Below are 16080 nucleotides of genomic sequence, written 5' to 3'. Positions count from 1 at the left end.
TTTAAGGCTAATTGGCAAGATCCATCAAAATTATAAATGCACATCCTTTCACTCAGCAGTTCAACTTCAAGGACTTTATCCTAGAAATATACTTGACTTGACATATGTATAAACTAAACATGTACAACATTTTTTACTATTAATCATTTTATGTAAAGGAAGAAATTTTTAGCAAAATAAATGTCCATCAGTAGAAATTTTGCTAAATATAGTATATCCATACAATGCTATTAGTAACAACAATGAAGAAACCCTTGGAAAGAATACCAAAATATATTAACTGAAAAAAGGGGAAAGAACAAGCACTAAGGAACAGTAAGATTTGTATTGAAATACACAAGCACACACTTTTTTTTGCTCATATATGAATTATGTGTTTGTCTGGATGCTACCGGTCTTGGCTTAAAACTGTCATCTTATTAAACACATAAATGAAGTTGTACCTTTCCAAGTCCATGTACTAAACCAATTTAGTACAGTTTCAATAAAAGACAGAAGGGGCAAAAGAATGTCAGTTCAAACACTTTGGCAATTTACAAGGCACTTTTGAGAAACAGCATGAAAAGCACTACTGGAAGATACTAACAGTGTTTAAATTTTTAAAAACTGAATATGTAGAGCAGTCTTAACAATCTACCTACTACAACAACAGTTCCAAATTACTAATCACAAAAATATAAACTGAAGAATGAGCAAGAAACTCTGACAGCATTTAGAAATAACTTAGTGGTAGGAGTGCAGATGTATGAGGAATGGGCCACTGAACTCAAAACACCTGCACCTTACCTTCTTCTGAAGAACATTAACCTTCCGCTCCTTCACATCCAACATGTCCTTGAGGTCATGTATCTCTCCAGCTTGTGTCCCCTTCTCTTCAGCCATATCCTGAATTTGTTTTGTCTTTTTATTCAACATGGTTTCCTTCTCTTCCAAACGCAATCGGAGAGCATCCACCTAAGAATGTAAGAGTTTTACAAGTGATGAATTAAAAAGAAAAGAATGTAATTCCTTTCAAATAGATATGTTATAAAGGTTATAAAGAGGTTGAGTTTTGTTATTCTATAAAAGTAGTATTAGCTACATCTATGTTTCTCTGGATTCAGGGTCCAGTGTGCTCACCGTTACACAATGGAACCTCTACAACTATGTTTCTCAAACTTCACGCGCATCAGAAACATCTGGAGGGCTAAATCAAGCCCCTAGTTTCTGATTCAACAGGGTTAGGGTTCAAAATTAGTATTTCTAACAAGTTTCCAAGTGAAGCTACATTGCTTTAGAAAATCTAAAACTAGGAAAAGGGAAAAAAAGCATCACCAAGCATAACACTGGCTATATCAGATAATACAATCTAGCCATAGGCTATGAGGCTTTTATGAAAAACAACCCCATAATGCACTTAGATATCCATACAAAGCAAAAGCAAAGGTCTACTTTTAGACGGCAAGACTAACCAGCTAAAGTTTGGTAACTAGTTACCTTTATCCCTGAAGTTGAATGCCTTTCATTAGATATAACTTTAAAATAACAAGAAATCTAATGATATTTATTTTAGAATCCATTCACAGAAAATTTTATTAAGCTTTTATCACCCCATACATAGATTCAGTGCTGTTCAACAGGAAAATAATGAGTCATATTTTCAAGCCAGAAATTGTTAATAAGCTGTTTTACATTTTTTCATTATTGTCATTTCAAACATATAACCCATATAAAAAACTATTAATGAGCAATTTTATATTTTTTCATACTAACTCTCTGATATCTAATGTATATTTCACCTTTATATCACATCTCAATTTGGGCTAGCCACATTGCAAGTACTTAATAGCCACAAATGGCTGGTGGCTACCACACTGAACAGTGCAAATCTAAGAAATCAAGTATGGTTCTATGGTCTCTCATCTTTAACTTGTCTTATTTTTCCTATCTGAATGTGGATTAAACCACAAAGAAAATATGAATAATGTTTCATATTTAGAGTACATCAAAGCACTCAGGAAGATCTAATCACAGGTTGGCCATCCCAAAATCTGAAAATCCAAAATGCTCCAAACTCCAGAACTTTTTGAGCACTGACACGACACTTAAAGGAAATGCTCAATGGAACATTTTAGATTTTCGGATTAGGAATGCTCAACCAGTAAGCATAAGTATCATGCAAATATTCCCAAACTCAAACTCTGAAACACTTCTAGTCCTGTGCATTTTAGGTAAGGGATGTCCAACGTGTAGAATATCTAAACTACAAGGTATCTGAGAACCAATACTGTGTGTGTGGTGGTACTTCTTGTTCAGTTAAGTAGTATGGAAAATTTCTTAACAAGACTAGTCTCATTGGAGACTGCTATAATAAGTACTTGCTACTACTGTAAGTACTTACAAATTGTGTTGGACCATACTGGAAAGGAAAAACATGTAGATAAACCATATTTCACTCTGCTAAACTACATTTCTACCAACTACTTCTATGCGACCAGTCTCACCAAGCCAGAAAGTAGGGAACAATCATTTGAGCTCCCATTTGTCATTATTCACCACAAGTTCTACCATGCTCCTTCAAAAGTCTTTCATCTGTAATTTACCTCTATTCTGCTTTAATAAATATACAGTTAACCTAATTATAATCTGGAAAGATCTACCTAAGAACTTTCAAACTCTAAATTTGTTTTTCTGAATCACAAATACTATTTTTTTCCTTCTCCTACACCTACTAAATCTACCCTTTGTCCATAGCATGACCTCTGATCTATCATCCTTCTTTTTTTGTCATTCATCTCTATTCTGTTTTTTGTTTTGTTTTCCTCCCAGCTTAATCAATGATTTCAGTCTCATATCAACTCCTTAAAAAAAAAAAAAATACCTGTTTTACTTTACTACTTTATTTCTGAATTAAACAGTTTTCTGGGCCTTCCTGCATGTGTTCATGTATATTTTTGTCACCATATTCAGTAATCTCCCCTTATCATCAAGGAATATAATCCAAGACCCCCAGTGGATGCCTGAAACCACAGACAGTATCAAACCCTATACACACTATGTTTTTCCTCTATATACATACCTATTACATAATAAAATTTAGTTTACAAATTAGTCACAGTAAGAGATTAACAACAATAATTAGTAACAAAATAGAACAATTATAACAATATGCCAGCATCATTACTCTTATGCTTTGGGGCCATTATTAAATAAAATAAGGGTTATGTGAACACAAGCACTAATACTGCAACAGTCGATCTAATAACCGAGACAGCTACTAAGTGACTAAGGGGCAGGTAGTGTGGATACGTGGATACACTGGACAAAAGGAAGATTCACCTCCAGGGTGGAATACAGCAGAATGGCACAAGATTTCATCACACTACTTAGAAAAAAAGCTTAACTTAAAACCTGGGAGCTGTTCCTTTCTGGAATTTTCCATTTAATATTTTCGGACCACAGGTGACCACAGGTAACAGAAACCAAGGAAAGCAAAAAAGCAGTTAAGGGAGGACTACTGGGTATACATTAAAATCCTCACAGTTCTGTTCTCAGGTATTGTATTTTCTTCCCTTGCATTCTCCCTGTGGAAAACTTCACACTCTCTCACGGAATGTGGGAAACTGGGCCTTAGAGGAGACAGCAGGCGCAAGATCTCACAGCTACAAATGAGCAGTGGAGCAGAGATTTAAGATTACGTGGTCTTGCCCCCAGACCCCACACTCTAAGCCACTAGTTCTCTACCACCACCCTAACCCACAGGATCCCAGCAGGGAATTCAAGGTCCTCCACGGTCAGACGGTCCCAATGTACCAGCACGGCCTAACCTTTGCCATATGCCTCCTTGCCTCATTTCCAGTGGCTCTGCATTGCAGCAGTAACTGCCATTCTCTGAATAAATACTATACTTTCTTTCTTGTCATTGTTCACATTTTGTCCTATGCTTGTAATATCCTTAACCCCTACCACTTAAAAAAAAAAATCTGCCCACTGAACACATTTTTCAAGGCCCTCTTTCTATGCTACCATTTTAATAAATATTTTCCAAACCCCCAACAGACAAGTACTATCTCCCTCATCCATCCTTTCTCAGGGTATTTTGTAATAGAATTTAACACTTTTTTTTCTACTTATAGAACTTAGTAACATTATCATACAGAACTTACATATATATATATATATATATTTTTTTTTTTTTTTTTTTTTTTTTTTTTGAGACAGAGTCTTGCTCTGTCACCCAGGCTGGAGTGCAGTGGCACAATCTTGGCTCACTGCAACCTCTGCCTCCCGGGTTCAAGCGATTCTCCTGCCTCAGCCTCCCTGGTAGCTGGGACTACAGGAATGGGCCACCACGCCCAGCTAATTTTTTTTGTATTTTTAGTAGAGACGGGGTTTCGCCATGTTGGTCAGGCTGGTCTCCAACTCCTGACCTCAGGTGATCTGCCTGTCTTGGCCTCCCAAAGTGCTGGGATTACAGGCATGAGCCACCACGCCTGGCCCATATTTTGCCCACCCTTTTATCCTCAGTAATCCTATCTCACTTAAAACATACAGCACTGTAAAGTAGCTAACATTATCTCCCTGTTTCAAAAGATGATAAAACTGTGACTCAGGGGAGTTAAATAATTTACCTCATATTACACTAAAGAACTGATGAGTAGAAGGGTTATGGCCGGGCGCGGTGGCTCACACCTGTAATCCCAGCACTTTGGGAGGCCAGGATGGGCGGATCACGAGGTCAGGAGATGGAGACCATCCTGGCCAACATGGTGAAACCCCGTCTCTACTAAAAATACAAAAATTAGCTGGGCGTGGTGGCATGCCTGTAATCCCAGCTACTCCGGAGGCTGAGGCAGGAGAATTGCTTGAACCAGGGAGTCGGAGGTTGCGGCAAGCCGAGATTGTGCCACTGTACTCCAGCCTGTCAACAGAGCGAGACTGAGGGACAGCATTGGGAGATATACCTAATGCTAGATGACGAGTTGGTGGGTGCAGTGCACCAGCATGGCACATGTATACATATGTAACTTACCTGCACATTGCGCACATGTACCATAAAACCTAAAGTATAATAATAATAATAATAATAAAAGAAAAAAAAAATCTTCTTAAAGAACCACAAAAAAAAAAAAAAAAAAGAACTGGTGAGTAGAAGGACTGGAACTCAAAGACTAGATATGACATCAAAGATTATAATCTGTTATCACATACCAAAGAATACCAGCATAAAGGAACACAGGTGAACACAGGCAGGCAGGGAAATCTCTCCTACGAACAGTATGTCAAAAGAGTCAGAAAAGTTTTCTAAAAGAATAAATGTCTGAATTGGTTTTTTAATGATGAAGAGAACATCACTAGATACAAAGGGGAAGGCAGAGAGAAATGCATGGATATCTAGGAAGAGGAAATAGAATATTTAAAAATCTAGAAACATGAAACAGCATGACATACTTATAAATTCATTTGGTATTGCTTAGCGTAAAGTAACAGAAGGACAAGAGACAAGCCTGAAAAGACAGCAGATCATAAATCCTTGCCTGACAAAATAAGATACTTAAATTTTATCCTACTTGCAAAATGGAAGTCAGTGAAGATTTTTAAGCAGGAGAAAGTCATGGTATTCATATATCGGAAAAATTATACTGGGCTGGTTACTGGAGACACAAAGATAACTAAGATATTCCCTGTCTTCTGCTGAAGTTACAACCTAATGGAGAAGAATGTTGCCAAAATAGATCACATAAATGTATTATAGAAAGTGCTGCAACAGAAGTGTAGAGAATATTTTCTTAAAGTACAGAAAAGAAGCACTCAGCTTGCTTGGAGATACCTCAAAGCAGGTAAAGATGAACAGATGGCTGGTGAGGAAGATAATGGAAGAACCTTTGAGCAGAGATACCACAAATAATGAAGATTAGAAAGGATGTTAACTTCTCCGAGAGCTATGAATAGAGAATTGCTAAAGCATAGAATAGGTGGTAAGTTATGTGAAGTGCAGCAGTAGACAAGGCCTTAGCCACGGAAAGCATTAGTGTCATGTCTAGGAGCTTGACTTTTATTGGTTGTATATAAGGGATAAAAGAGAGATAAGTCAAACATGGGTTCCCAGGTTTCTGATGAAGAAGACTAAATGGGTTTTAGCTTTGAGAGAGAATAAGAACCTTATTTTTGGTGTGTTATTTCTGACATGACATATATCTTAACAGCCTCCCTGATAACACCTGAAATGCTTTGATAATAACCTGAAAATGTCTGATAATGACCTGAATATGAACTAGAAATCCAGAAAAACCTAACTGTTTTACTTTCTCAGGACTGCCCTAACAAAGGACGACAAACCAGGTGGCTTTAAACAACAGATTTTTTTTTCTCTCTCAAAGTCCTGGAGTTTAGAAGTCTGACATAAAGGTGTCAGCAGGGCCTTGCTCTCTATGAGGGCTCTGAGAAAGAACCTTCCTTGCCTCTTGCTGTCTTGTAGCCAGGTGGCTCCTGGCTGCTTGTCTTGTAGACGATGCATCACTCCAATCTCTGCTTCCACCTTCACTTCACCCTCTTCTTCGTATCTTTATATGTCCTCTCTCTTCCATAAGGACGCCAGTCATTGGATTTAGAGCCCACCCCATCATGATCTTATCTCAAACCTTAACTAATTATAGCTTCAAAGACCCTATTTCCAAATATGGTCACATTCTGAGTACCAGGTAGACACAGATTTATGGAGGATACTATTCAACCCACCACATCTACTACTACAAAACACCCAGAAACGCTAGGTAAAGCACAACAAACTTCTATTCAAATTCATAGATCAGCACGCATATAAGCATATTCAAAAGTGTACACATAGAGAAAGAGACAAAATCACTAAAATGTTGAAAACAGAGACTAGAAGCCCAAAGTGGTAAGCTTACAACAGAAGTGACGCCTGTCCTGCTTTTTCATTTACTTGTTTCTGTGACCTACAGAACTGAGTTTGGAAGATGCCTCCAGTAACAGAAAATAAGATGTCAGGGCAACACAAAGGTTAGGTTGGAACAGGACGCAAAATCCCAAGCCCCCTCTGGGCAAGTGCCCTGCTCTAGAGAAGCCTCAGGCACACAAATGTTCTGAATGTTCCCTTACATTACCATTCTCAGACCCTTTGGTCTCAGGACTCCTCAGCACTCTTAAAAATTACTGAGGACCGGCAGGGCACAGTGGCTTAGACCTGTAATCCCAGCACTTTGGAAGACCAAGGTGGCCAGATCACCAGAGGTTGGGAGTTCAAGACCAGCCTGACCAACAGGGAGAAACCCCGTCTCTACTAAAAATACAAAATTAGTCAGGCATGGTAGTGCATGCCTGTAATCCCAGCTACTCAGGAGGCTGAGGCAGGAGAATCACTTGAACCCGGGAGGCGAGGTTGTAGTGAGCTGAGATCACACCATTGCACTCCAGCCTGGGCAACAAGAGCAAAACTATGTCTCAAAAAAAAAAAAAATTACTGAGGACCCCAATTGAGTTTTTATTTATGTGAGTTATATCTATCAATATTTGCTATACTCAAAATTAGGGCCAGGTGCGGTGGCTCACACCTGTAATCCCAACACTTTGGGAGGCTGAGGCAGAAGGATCACTTAAGGCCAAAAGTTCAAGACCTCCCTGGGCAACATAGCAAGACACTATCTCTACAAAAAAAAATTTTTTTAAATTAGCCAAGCGTGGTGGCACACATCTATAGTTCTAGCTACTCAGGGGGCTGAAGCAGGAAGATCACTTGAGCCCAGGAGTTCAAGGCTGCAGTGAGCTATGATCACACCACTGTACTTCAGCCTTGGTACCAAGCAAGACACTGTATCTTTAAAAAAAAAAAAAAAAAATTAGAACAGCTTTTAAATAACAATAAGCCCATTATGTTAATCAAAGTAACATTTTAATTTCCAAAACCTACATTTTCCCCCTAAAATAGTAAGAAGAATATAATTGTTTTAAATTTTTGCAAATCTCTTCAATATCTGGCTTATAATCAAGGGGGGAGTGCACGAGGAGACTAGCTTTAGAATAAATGCAATTTTGGTACCATCTAACAAAGCTTAAATGAAAGACCCAAAAGAATGAAACTATTTCCAAGTATTTTACCAGCATCACAAAACAAAAGTTCAGTAATATTCACAGGAACACAAAATGCCTAGCATCCAACAAGGTAAACTCACAATGCCTGGCATCCAATCCAAACTCACCAGACAAGCAAAGAAGCAGAAAAACACAATTCATAATACAAGGACAAAAAGCATTCAGTGAAAACTGAGATCAGAAATAACACAGATCACGGTATGATCTCACTTACATATGGAATCTGAAAAAAGATGAACTCAAAGAAACAGAGAAGAGAATGGTGGCTACCAGGGGCTGGGGATAGGAACAGGGAGAGGAATAGGGAGATGCTGATCAAAGGGTACAAACCCTCAGTTATGAAATGAGGAAGTTCTGGGGATCTAATATACAGCAGCGTGCAATTAATAATGCTGTATTACATACCTGAAATTTGCCAAGAGAGTAAAAATCACAACACCCCACCATGCAAACAAAAAAAGTTCCAAAAGGGAAGTGTCAGAACAGACTGAATATTGATTCAGTTAGAAGAAAAGGACTGCAACCACAGAGTAAAGACCTTAGTGGAATAGGAAATTCAACAACCAGGCTGCTCAAGATGCCAAAGAACCCACTGACCCTTATCCACTGGCATTCAGGCGCAGCTCAAGCCAGCCAGTGTCACTACTAACCCTATTTGACAGTATCAGGTTTGGTTCCTATTAGCTGAACCCATTACAGGGCATCAGTCATGGTGAAGGTGCTTACTGAATCTGGGGACCCTTCTACACAGTTAAGGAGGTCAAAGCCTTAGAAAAGTATACATGTCAGAAATTTGAAAAATAAATAAATCACATAATCATTTGCATCTAATTACTACACGCTAATCTGTATTTTGTATACTATATTCTACCAAAAGCAAAAAACAAAGCAACTCATTTAAAAAAAAAAAAAAAAAAAACCGGCCAGGTGTGGTGGCTCACACCTGTAATCCCAGCACTTTGGGAGGCTGAGGCGGGTGGATCACTTGAGGTCAGGAGTTCAAGACCAGCCTGGCCAACAATGTGAAATCCCCTCTCTACTAAAAATACAGAAAAATTAGCCAGGCGTGGTGGTGGGTGCCTGTAATCCCAGCTACTCGGGAGGCTGAAGCAGGAGAATCACTTGAACCCAGGAGGCGGAGGTTGCAGTGAGCCAAGACTGTGCCACTGCACTCCAGCCTGGGCGACAAGAGCGAAACTCTGTCTCAATTTAAAAAAAAAAAAAAACCCACATTATTTTATCCTGTATCTCCTAAATACACAAATTCTTACTATAAAGGCAAAAACCTAAGGCATTCAAACCTAAAGTCTCAACTGCCTAATTTTCTTGTCTCTCAGTTCTTCTAAGCATTAATTTCAGAAAAATAAAAGCCTTTCCATCTGTGGGACATGAATCTGTATGTACGAACACATCCCTCATCACTTCTAAGTGTTTTTCATTCTGATGGCACCACCATCACACAGGACAACATTTGTGAGACCCCGCATTGCTGCCTCTTTATGAAAGGCACCCAGATGCCAAGGCTGCACTTTATATTGGATCCATGATTCAGTTAAGTGACCTGGAAACGTGTCAATGCTGACTGGACATAAATACCCACACGGCACTGAGAGAGTGTCAAGTATGAATTGGTGACTGAAAAAGGTGACTGAAAAGGGAAAGAATAAGAACTCTTGTTATAAACATACAAACTTTAGTATAAGTGTGGCTGGAAACACAGGCTTTGATACAAAAAAATTTCATATTATAAATATTAGGAACAGAAACTGCCCAAGTCCATACCCCTAATTACTAAATCATCTTTTATTTACTAAGTATTCAATTCAAATCACCTGTGTACACTTTGTCTTAGTCTGCTTTTTTGTGCAGTACAGAATTCAAATATGCTAGTCTAGAGATTTGAGATAAAAGCCACCACAAAAACCACTTTGCTACTACTAGATTAATTGCTCTGAATTCTACACTCATCTTTTGGTTTGGAGTGAACTAAATTTATAGTATAATTTTGTATGAGGTCCATATTTTACAAACCACAAAAAACATATTCAGGAAAACCCCTCAAAGACCAGCAGGACACACAGTCATTGCCCTAACACCAATCCTGGCAGGAGGAATAAAACCTTGTTTATTCACATCAGTGGAGCTGCAGGAACAGCATTCACCCAACTTGCCAAGTTTGTCTGTGGCAAACAGGTCATGCCAACTTCAATAAAAACAGAAGGCTTTTGTCTACAAGGTTTTCTCTACCAATGGAAATGAACAGAAAATGGCTACCCTACTGTTTTGGCCTTTCACTTCTGATCAAAAAACAATTCTGGCCGGGCGTGGTGGCTCACATCTGTAATCCCAGCACTTTGGGAGGCCAAGGTGGGCAGATCACAAGGTCAGGAGATCGAGACCATCCTGGCTAACACGGTGAAGCCCCGTCTCTACTAAAAAAATACAAAACAATTAGCTGGGTGTGGTGGCGGGTGCCTGTAATTCCAGCTACTCAGGAGGCTGAGGCAGGAGAATGGTGTGAACCCGGGAGGCGGAGCTTGCAGTGAGCCGAGATCGCGCCACTGCACTCCAGCCTGGGCGACAGAGGGAGACTCCGTCTCAAAAAAGCAAAAAACAAACAAACAAAAAAACAATTAATTCTCTCAACCTACCTCAACTTTCCTGTTTTAAATCAACAAATAGATCTATCTAAAGGCAAATTACTAGTAATAATTAGTGGCACGGATATGTGGCTTGTTCCCTATCATTCCTCTCTTGGCTTTGCCAACATGATGCTTTCCCTTTCGAACTCTGTGATCACACCTTTTCGGTGTTCTCTATCCTCTGTCATTTCCTCCTCCTCACATCTCACTGCATGGAACCTCCTCTGGAGAAACTAATCCAATTCTAAGGCTTTAACCACCACCTCCACAGCTTCCAAATCTTTATTCCTGGCCCCAACTAGTTCTAAAAACCTAAAATTCTAATAACTTTTATTTAAACCACATCTTCCATTGATTAGTTTAGAATGAGACATTTTAAAGAACTTTTTATTTTAATGTATATTAAATCTGACTGGTATCTATTATATTTTCTACAGTTTTCCTGTATTCTGCAGTATTTCATAAATTTAACAGTTAAATAACTGAATTTAAACTCCCAACTTTAAAGCTGAGAAAAATCAAGGCCCAAACTAATTAAGTGACTTGCTCAAGTCCACTCTAAATGATACATCCTATGACCGCATTTCCCATTGTTCCCACCTAGACGGGAGGCTGAATGCTGGGTGAAGGGCACTGAGCCATGGGGCTGTCAGCACTACAGACCACACGGAAGTGAACCTTTTTAGAGTACTGTTTCAACAAACTGCATTGAGCTCTGTTTGATACCCCATACTTCATAGAAAGATGAAAAGCTCAGATATCAAAATAGTCAAGGTAGAAATGAGTCATTCCACAGCACACAGTTTTTCAAAAAAAAAAAAAAAAAAAAAAGACTATATGTTTTGCAAATTTATATTCTGAAAAATTAATGTTGATACCTTCACTCACTTTCCCTTGAAAACTCCTAGCAGACAAAGAAGACACAGTATCGGCTACACAAAGTATACTGCAATAAGTGGTATTCAGGTATGCAGCCCCGAGAAACTCTTGGCCTCTGCAAACCTGATAAAAGCATGGCAGTCAGCCAACTTACTTTGGCCCCTTTAAGCCAACACATAACATAACATTTCCTCATTCTGGTATCAGAACTAAGATCAACAAAGCCTTATAACTCTATGTGAAAACGCTCACAGAAAGGGAGAATTCCTTATAGCTTTCTCCATGTGAAAACCCTCCTGGGCTCAAGTGATCCTCCTGTCTCGGCCTTCCAAAGTGCTGAAATTATAGGCATGAGTCACTCTGCCCGGCCACTGCAGAGGTCTTTATGCTTTCTTACAATTTCTGTCTTCACACACCTTGAGCTTCATTTTGCCACTGTTGAAATATATAATCCATTTATTTTATTCCTATGCTCTTGACAGGGAAGATAGAAACAATCTAGATGCAGAATTCCACCTGCTCTATTATTTAGCAACATTATACCAACAAGGAGAAGCAACAGACAAGCTCTTCCTTTTGTGATCTTTCTCTGAAATTCTTCACCTTTACTGAATAAACCTCAATTGATTTGCGAGTTTTGGCTGTAATGGCACTATTACTGTAAGGTCTATGCCATACTATTATATTGATATTAGATTAGTTTTTCCTGTTACATTAATGCCTTTTTGCCTCCTGTTTTTTTCTTGCATCTCATTCTTTCCTTCTTTCTAACATACATCTTTTAACAGTTCTTTCCATAGGGATCCTGGGTAGTCAACTCTCATTTGTATTAATCTGAAAGAAAAAGTCTTTCTGCTATCTTTACTGAAGAATGAGAGTTCAGCTTGGTACAGAATTCTGAGTTGCCAATGTTTTTCACTAAACTTTGAAGATTTTACGCTACCATATTCTCACTACTGTTGTTGCAACTGAAAAGTCTGATGTTGGCCTAATTGTTAATCCTTTATAGGTAATCTATTTTTTCTCCCCAGCAGGTTGTTTGTTTTCTTTTTTAGAGACAGGGTCTCACTCTGTTGCCCAAGCTGGAGTGCAGTGGCACAATCATAGCTCACTACTGCCCTGAAGCCCTTAGGCTCAAGGGATACTCTCGCCTCAGACTTCTGAGTAGCCAGGACTACATGTACACACCACCATGCCTGGTTAGTTTTTTGTTGTTGTTGTTGTTTGTGGAGACGCGGTCTCACTATGTTGCCCTGGCTGGTCTGAAACTCCTGGTCTCAAGTGATCCGCCTGCCTTGACCTCCTAAAGTACTAGGATTACAGGCGTGAGCCATCATGCCCGGTCTACCTGCCAGTTTTTAAGATTAGTTTATCTATGGTTCCACTAAGCTGTATGGAGGTGTAGATATTTTCCTGCTCAAGAATAATTTGTTCCTGAATTGAAGGATCCATTCCTATCATCAAAATCAGAAAAATTCTCAGCAATTCTCTCTCTCAAGATTGCCTCCCATTCTCTTTATCCGCTCCTGAAACTCCTACATATAAGTTGGGCTCAATTTCCATAGAGTTCTTTTTAATAATTTCTATCTTCCTATTTTTCCTATTGTTTGCTGGGTAATATCTCATCAGATCTATGTTCCAATTCACTAACTGTTCCTGCAACTCTCTATAATCTGCAACTACACTAACACACTGAGTTTTCCATTTTAGTTACTATATATTTCATGTCTAAAATCCTGTTTTGATCTTTTATAACCCGGTTGGTTTTATTTACAGTGCCTCTGTTTTTTTCCTCATGTTTTAAATCGTTCCTTTATGCATTTATTAATTATAATAGCTAATATTTACTGAGTGTTACTATATAGCTAATTAACATTTAATTCTCACAACGTTATGAGGTAAGGCTATTATTCTTCTCACAGATGAGAAAACTGAGGCAAAAAAGTATACACTCATACAGCAAGTGGCAGAGCCAAGATTCAAAGACGCTATACTAAACAGCTAGTGCTAGCTGGGCACAGTGCCTCACGCCTATAATCCTAACACTATGGGAGGCTGAGGTGGGAGGATCACTTGAGTCCAGGAGCTGAAGACCAGCATGGGCAACATAAGGAGGTTCTGTCTCTATAAAAATTAAAAATTAAGAAAATAAAAATTAAATACCTAGTGCTACTTCAGCTTTTGCTCTCAATAGTCATGAAACAACATCCCAACAAGTTATATCTGATCATCTATTCTGGAGAGTGTTCCCATGCCTCCTAGTCCATCCTTTAATCATTTAGTTTATACTCTCGTTCTATTATCCAACATTCCTAAGAGTCTGATCACTCCATTTGTTCTTACTCCCATTATTGGTTCAGGGGAGATTACAATCCACAAGTGATTAACTAATGTGGAATTGTAAATTCATTCTAAGCAATGCTTTTATCTGTGGGAATCTACATGTACTAAGTTGAGAGAATGTCCCTTCAGAGCAGTTATGTCTATTCAAACTCAAACCTGCATGATGAGAGACCTTTCTCCACAAAATCAAAGCCAAGGAGAATACGTCAGTCTCTCATATTGCCACTAATACTGGTAGGAGGCATTTTTTTCTCGTCTGACCTTTCTCAGGAGAGTACTAGATTTATGCAGAGGTCTTGGCTTCAGATCCCTATCTCACTTAGGACCAAGGTCTGTCTGCTGTCCACGTGTTATCGTTGATTCATGTAAAGTTCTACTCTGGTTTTGTTTTACTCTTTTTCCATTTATGTCCAATACCCATCCCTCCTTCAATATGCAGCTATTCTAATACGTTTTAATATGTTCCTGAATATGTATCTTAGAAACACAGAGGGTGATTTTTATATTCATACATGTTTTCAATTTATATTAATGCTATATACCTCAACCTGTTTTTTACTTTTAAAAAACAGCATGGAAGCTGTTTTTTAAATAATACACTACTTGTAACAAGTACTGTAAAGTGAGCCGAGACTGCGCCATCGCACTCAAGCCTGGGCAACAAGAGCAAAACTCCGCTCAAAAAAAAAAAAAAAAAGTAAACATAGATAGTACTTATATCGATCCCTGCTTCTGCATCACTGCTTTTGACTTTGGTACAGTATTCCATGGTACATATCCACAATACTTTATTTATCCAACCCCCTAGTAATAAACACTTACGTTGCTTTTAATTCCTTCTTCCCACAAATAATACTGTGGTGAACATCCTTATGCATGTCCTTTTGTGGACCAGTAGGAAAGTTTTTCTGGGAAATATACCAAGGAATGGGATTACTGAAACCACCTATGTCATCTGTGTTACTGTTTGCCCAAATCCTCACAAGCACTGAATGTTATCTCATATTCTAATTTTTATCAATTTGATGAACAAAATATAGTATTTCATCATCTTTGAAATTTGCATTTCTTTATTTACTAGTGAGATTGATGACATCATGGCATAGTTGTTAACCACTTAGGTTTCTTTATCTGTTAATTGTCTATTCAAATCCTTCACTCTCCCTATAGTCTCTATTTCTTAATGATTTTCAAGCTTTTTTTTTTTTTTTTTGAGACAGAGTCTTGCTCTGTCGCCAGGCTGGAGTGCAGTGGCATGATCTCAGCTCACTGCAACCTCCACCTCCTGGGTTCAAGCAATTCTCCTGCCTCCCTCCTGAGTAGCTGGGACTACAGGCACGTGCCACTACGCCCAGCTAATTTTTTTATTTTTAGTAGAGACGGGGTTTCACGATGTTGGCCAGAATGGTGTCGATCTCTTGACCTCATGATCCGCCCGCTTCAGCCTCCCAAAGTGCTGGGATTACAGGCATGAGCCACCACGCCTGGCCTCACGCATCTCTTTTTTATTCTTTATCTGAATCCTTACTATTTTAAGAGGCTCTAAAAAAAACTCTTCTCCCAATCTCATCTGTTAGCTTTGCCAATGGTTTTCTTTCTTGAACAGAAATGCTTAAATTTGATGGAGTCATTTAAGTTATCTTACCCAATATATTCCTACTAAACATTTTCATTGATTAGCTTTATAGTTTCTCTTTAACACTGAGGTCTTTAATCCATCTAGAGTTCACTGTTTCATCTAGCATGAAGTAGGTGGCCAACTTTATTCTCCATATGGTATGTCAGTTTTCTCATACTTGCTTGATTTTGCACTAGTTTATGACTGACTCTCTCTCCACATAAATGTTTCTGATTTCACATTCCCTGTTCTTTTCACTATCTGCTCCTTCCTGTGCTAGTTACCGCACTGTTCTGAGGCGCACTGTTTGGTTTTGTTTGGTTTACGACTCTGTGTTTTCATGTCTCACAGGGCAGGGTTCTCCCATCTTCTCTTCTCTTTTTGTTTAATGTTAGAATAGCTTTATTCATCCATATACATTTTTAAAAATTTAATAGTGGTAAGATATACAGACATAAAATTTGCTATCTCAATCATTTTAAGTCTACAGTTCAGTAGTGTTGAGTA

At 38.6% G+C, this 16080-nt stretch overlaps 1 protein-coding gene across 28 annotated transcripts in view; it reads right to left on the bottom strand.

Moving 5' to 3' along the window:
- The window catches only part of ERC1 (ELKS/RAB6-interacting/CAST family member 1), a 511501-nt gene that overhangs the window by 364728 nt on the left and 130693 nt on the right, over positions 1-16080 (bottom strand). For all 28 annotated transcript variants that reach the window (XM_054527822.2, XM_063711693.1, XM_063711688.1 and 25 more), the window contains one exon: positions 787-954. In XM_054527822.2, coding sequence (XP_054383797.1) covers positions 787-954 — 168 coding nt within the window. The remainder of the gene's footprint in view (positions 1-786; positions 955-16080) is intronic.

Source organism: Pongo abelii, chromosome 10, assembly GCF_028885655.2.
Source record: "Pongo abelii isolate AG06213 chromosome 10, NHGRI_mPonAbe1-v2.0_pri, whole genome shotgun sequence".
NCBI classification, from domain to species: domain Eukaryota; kingdom Metazoa; phylum Chordata; class Mammalia; order Primates; family Hominidae; genus Pongo; species Pongo abelii.
The sequence above is the reverse complement of the archived record's forward strand: the minus strand, read 5'-3'. Positions and strand labels throughout refer to the sequence as shown.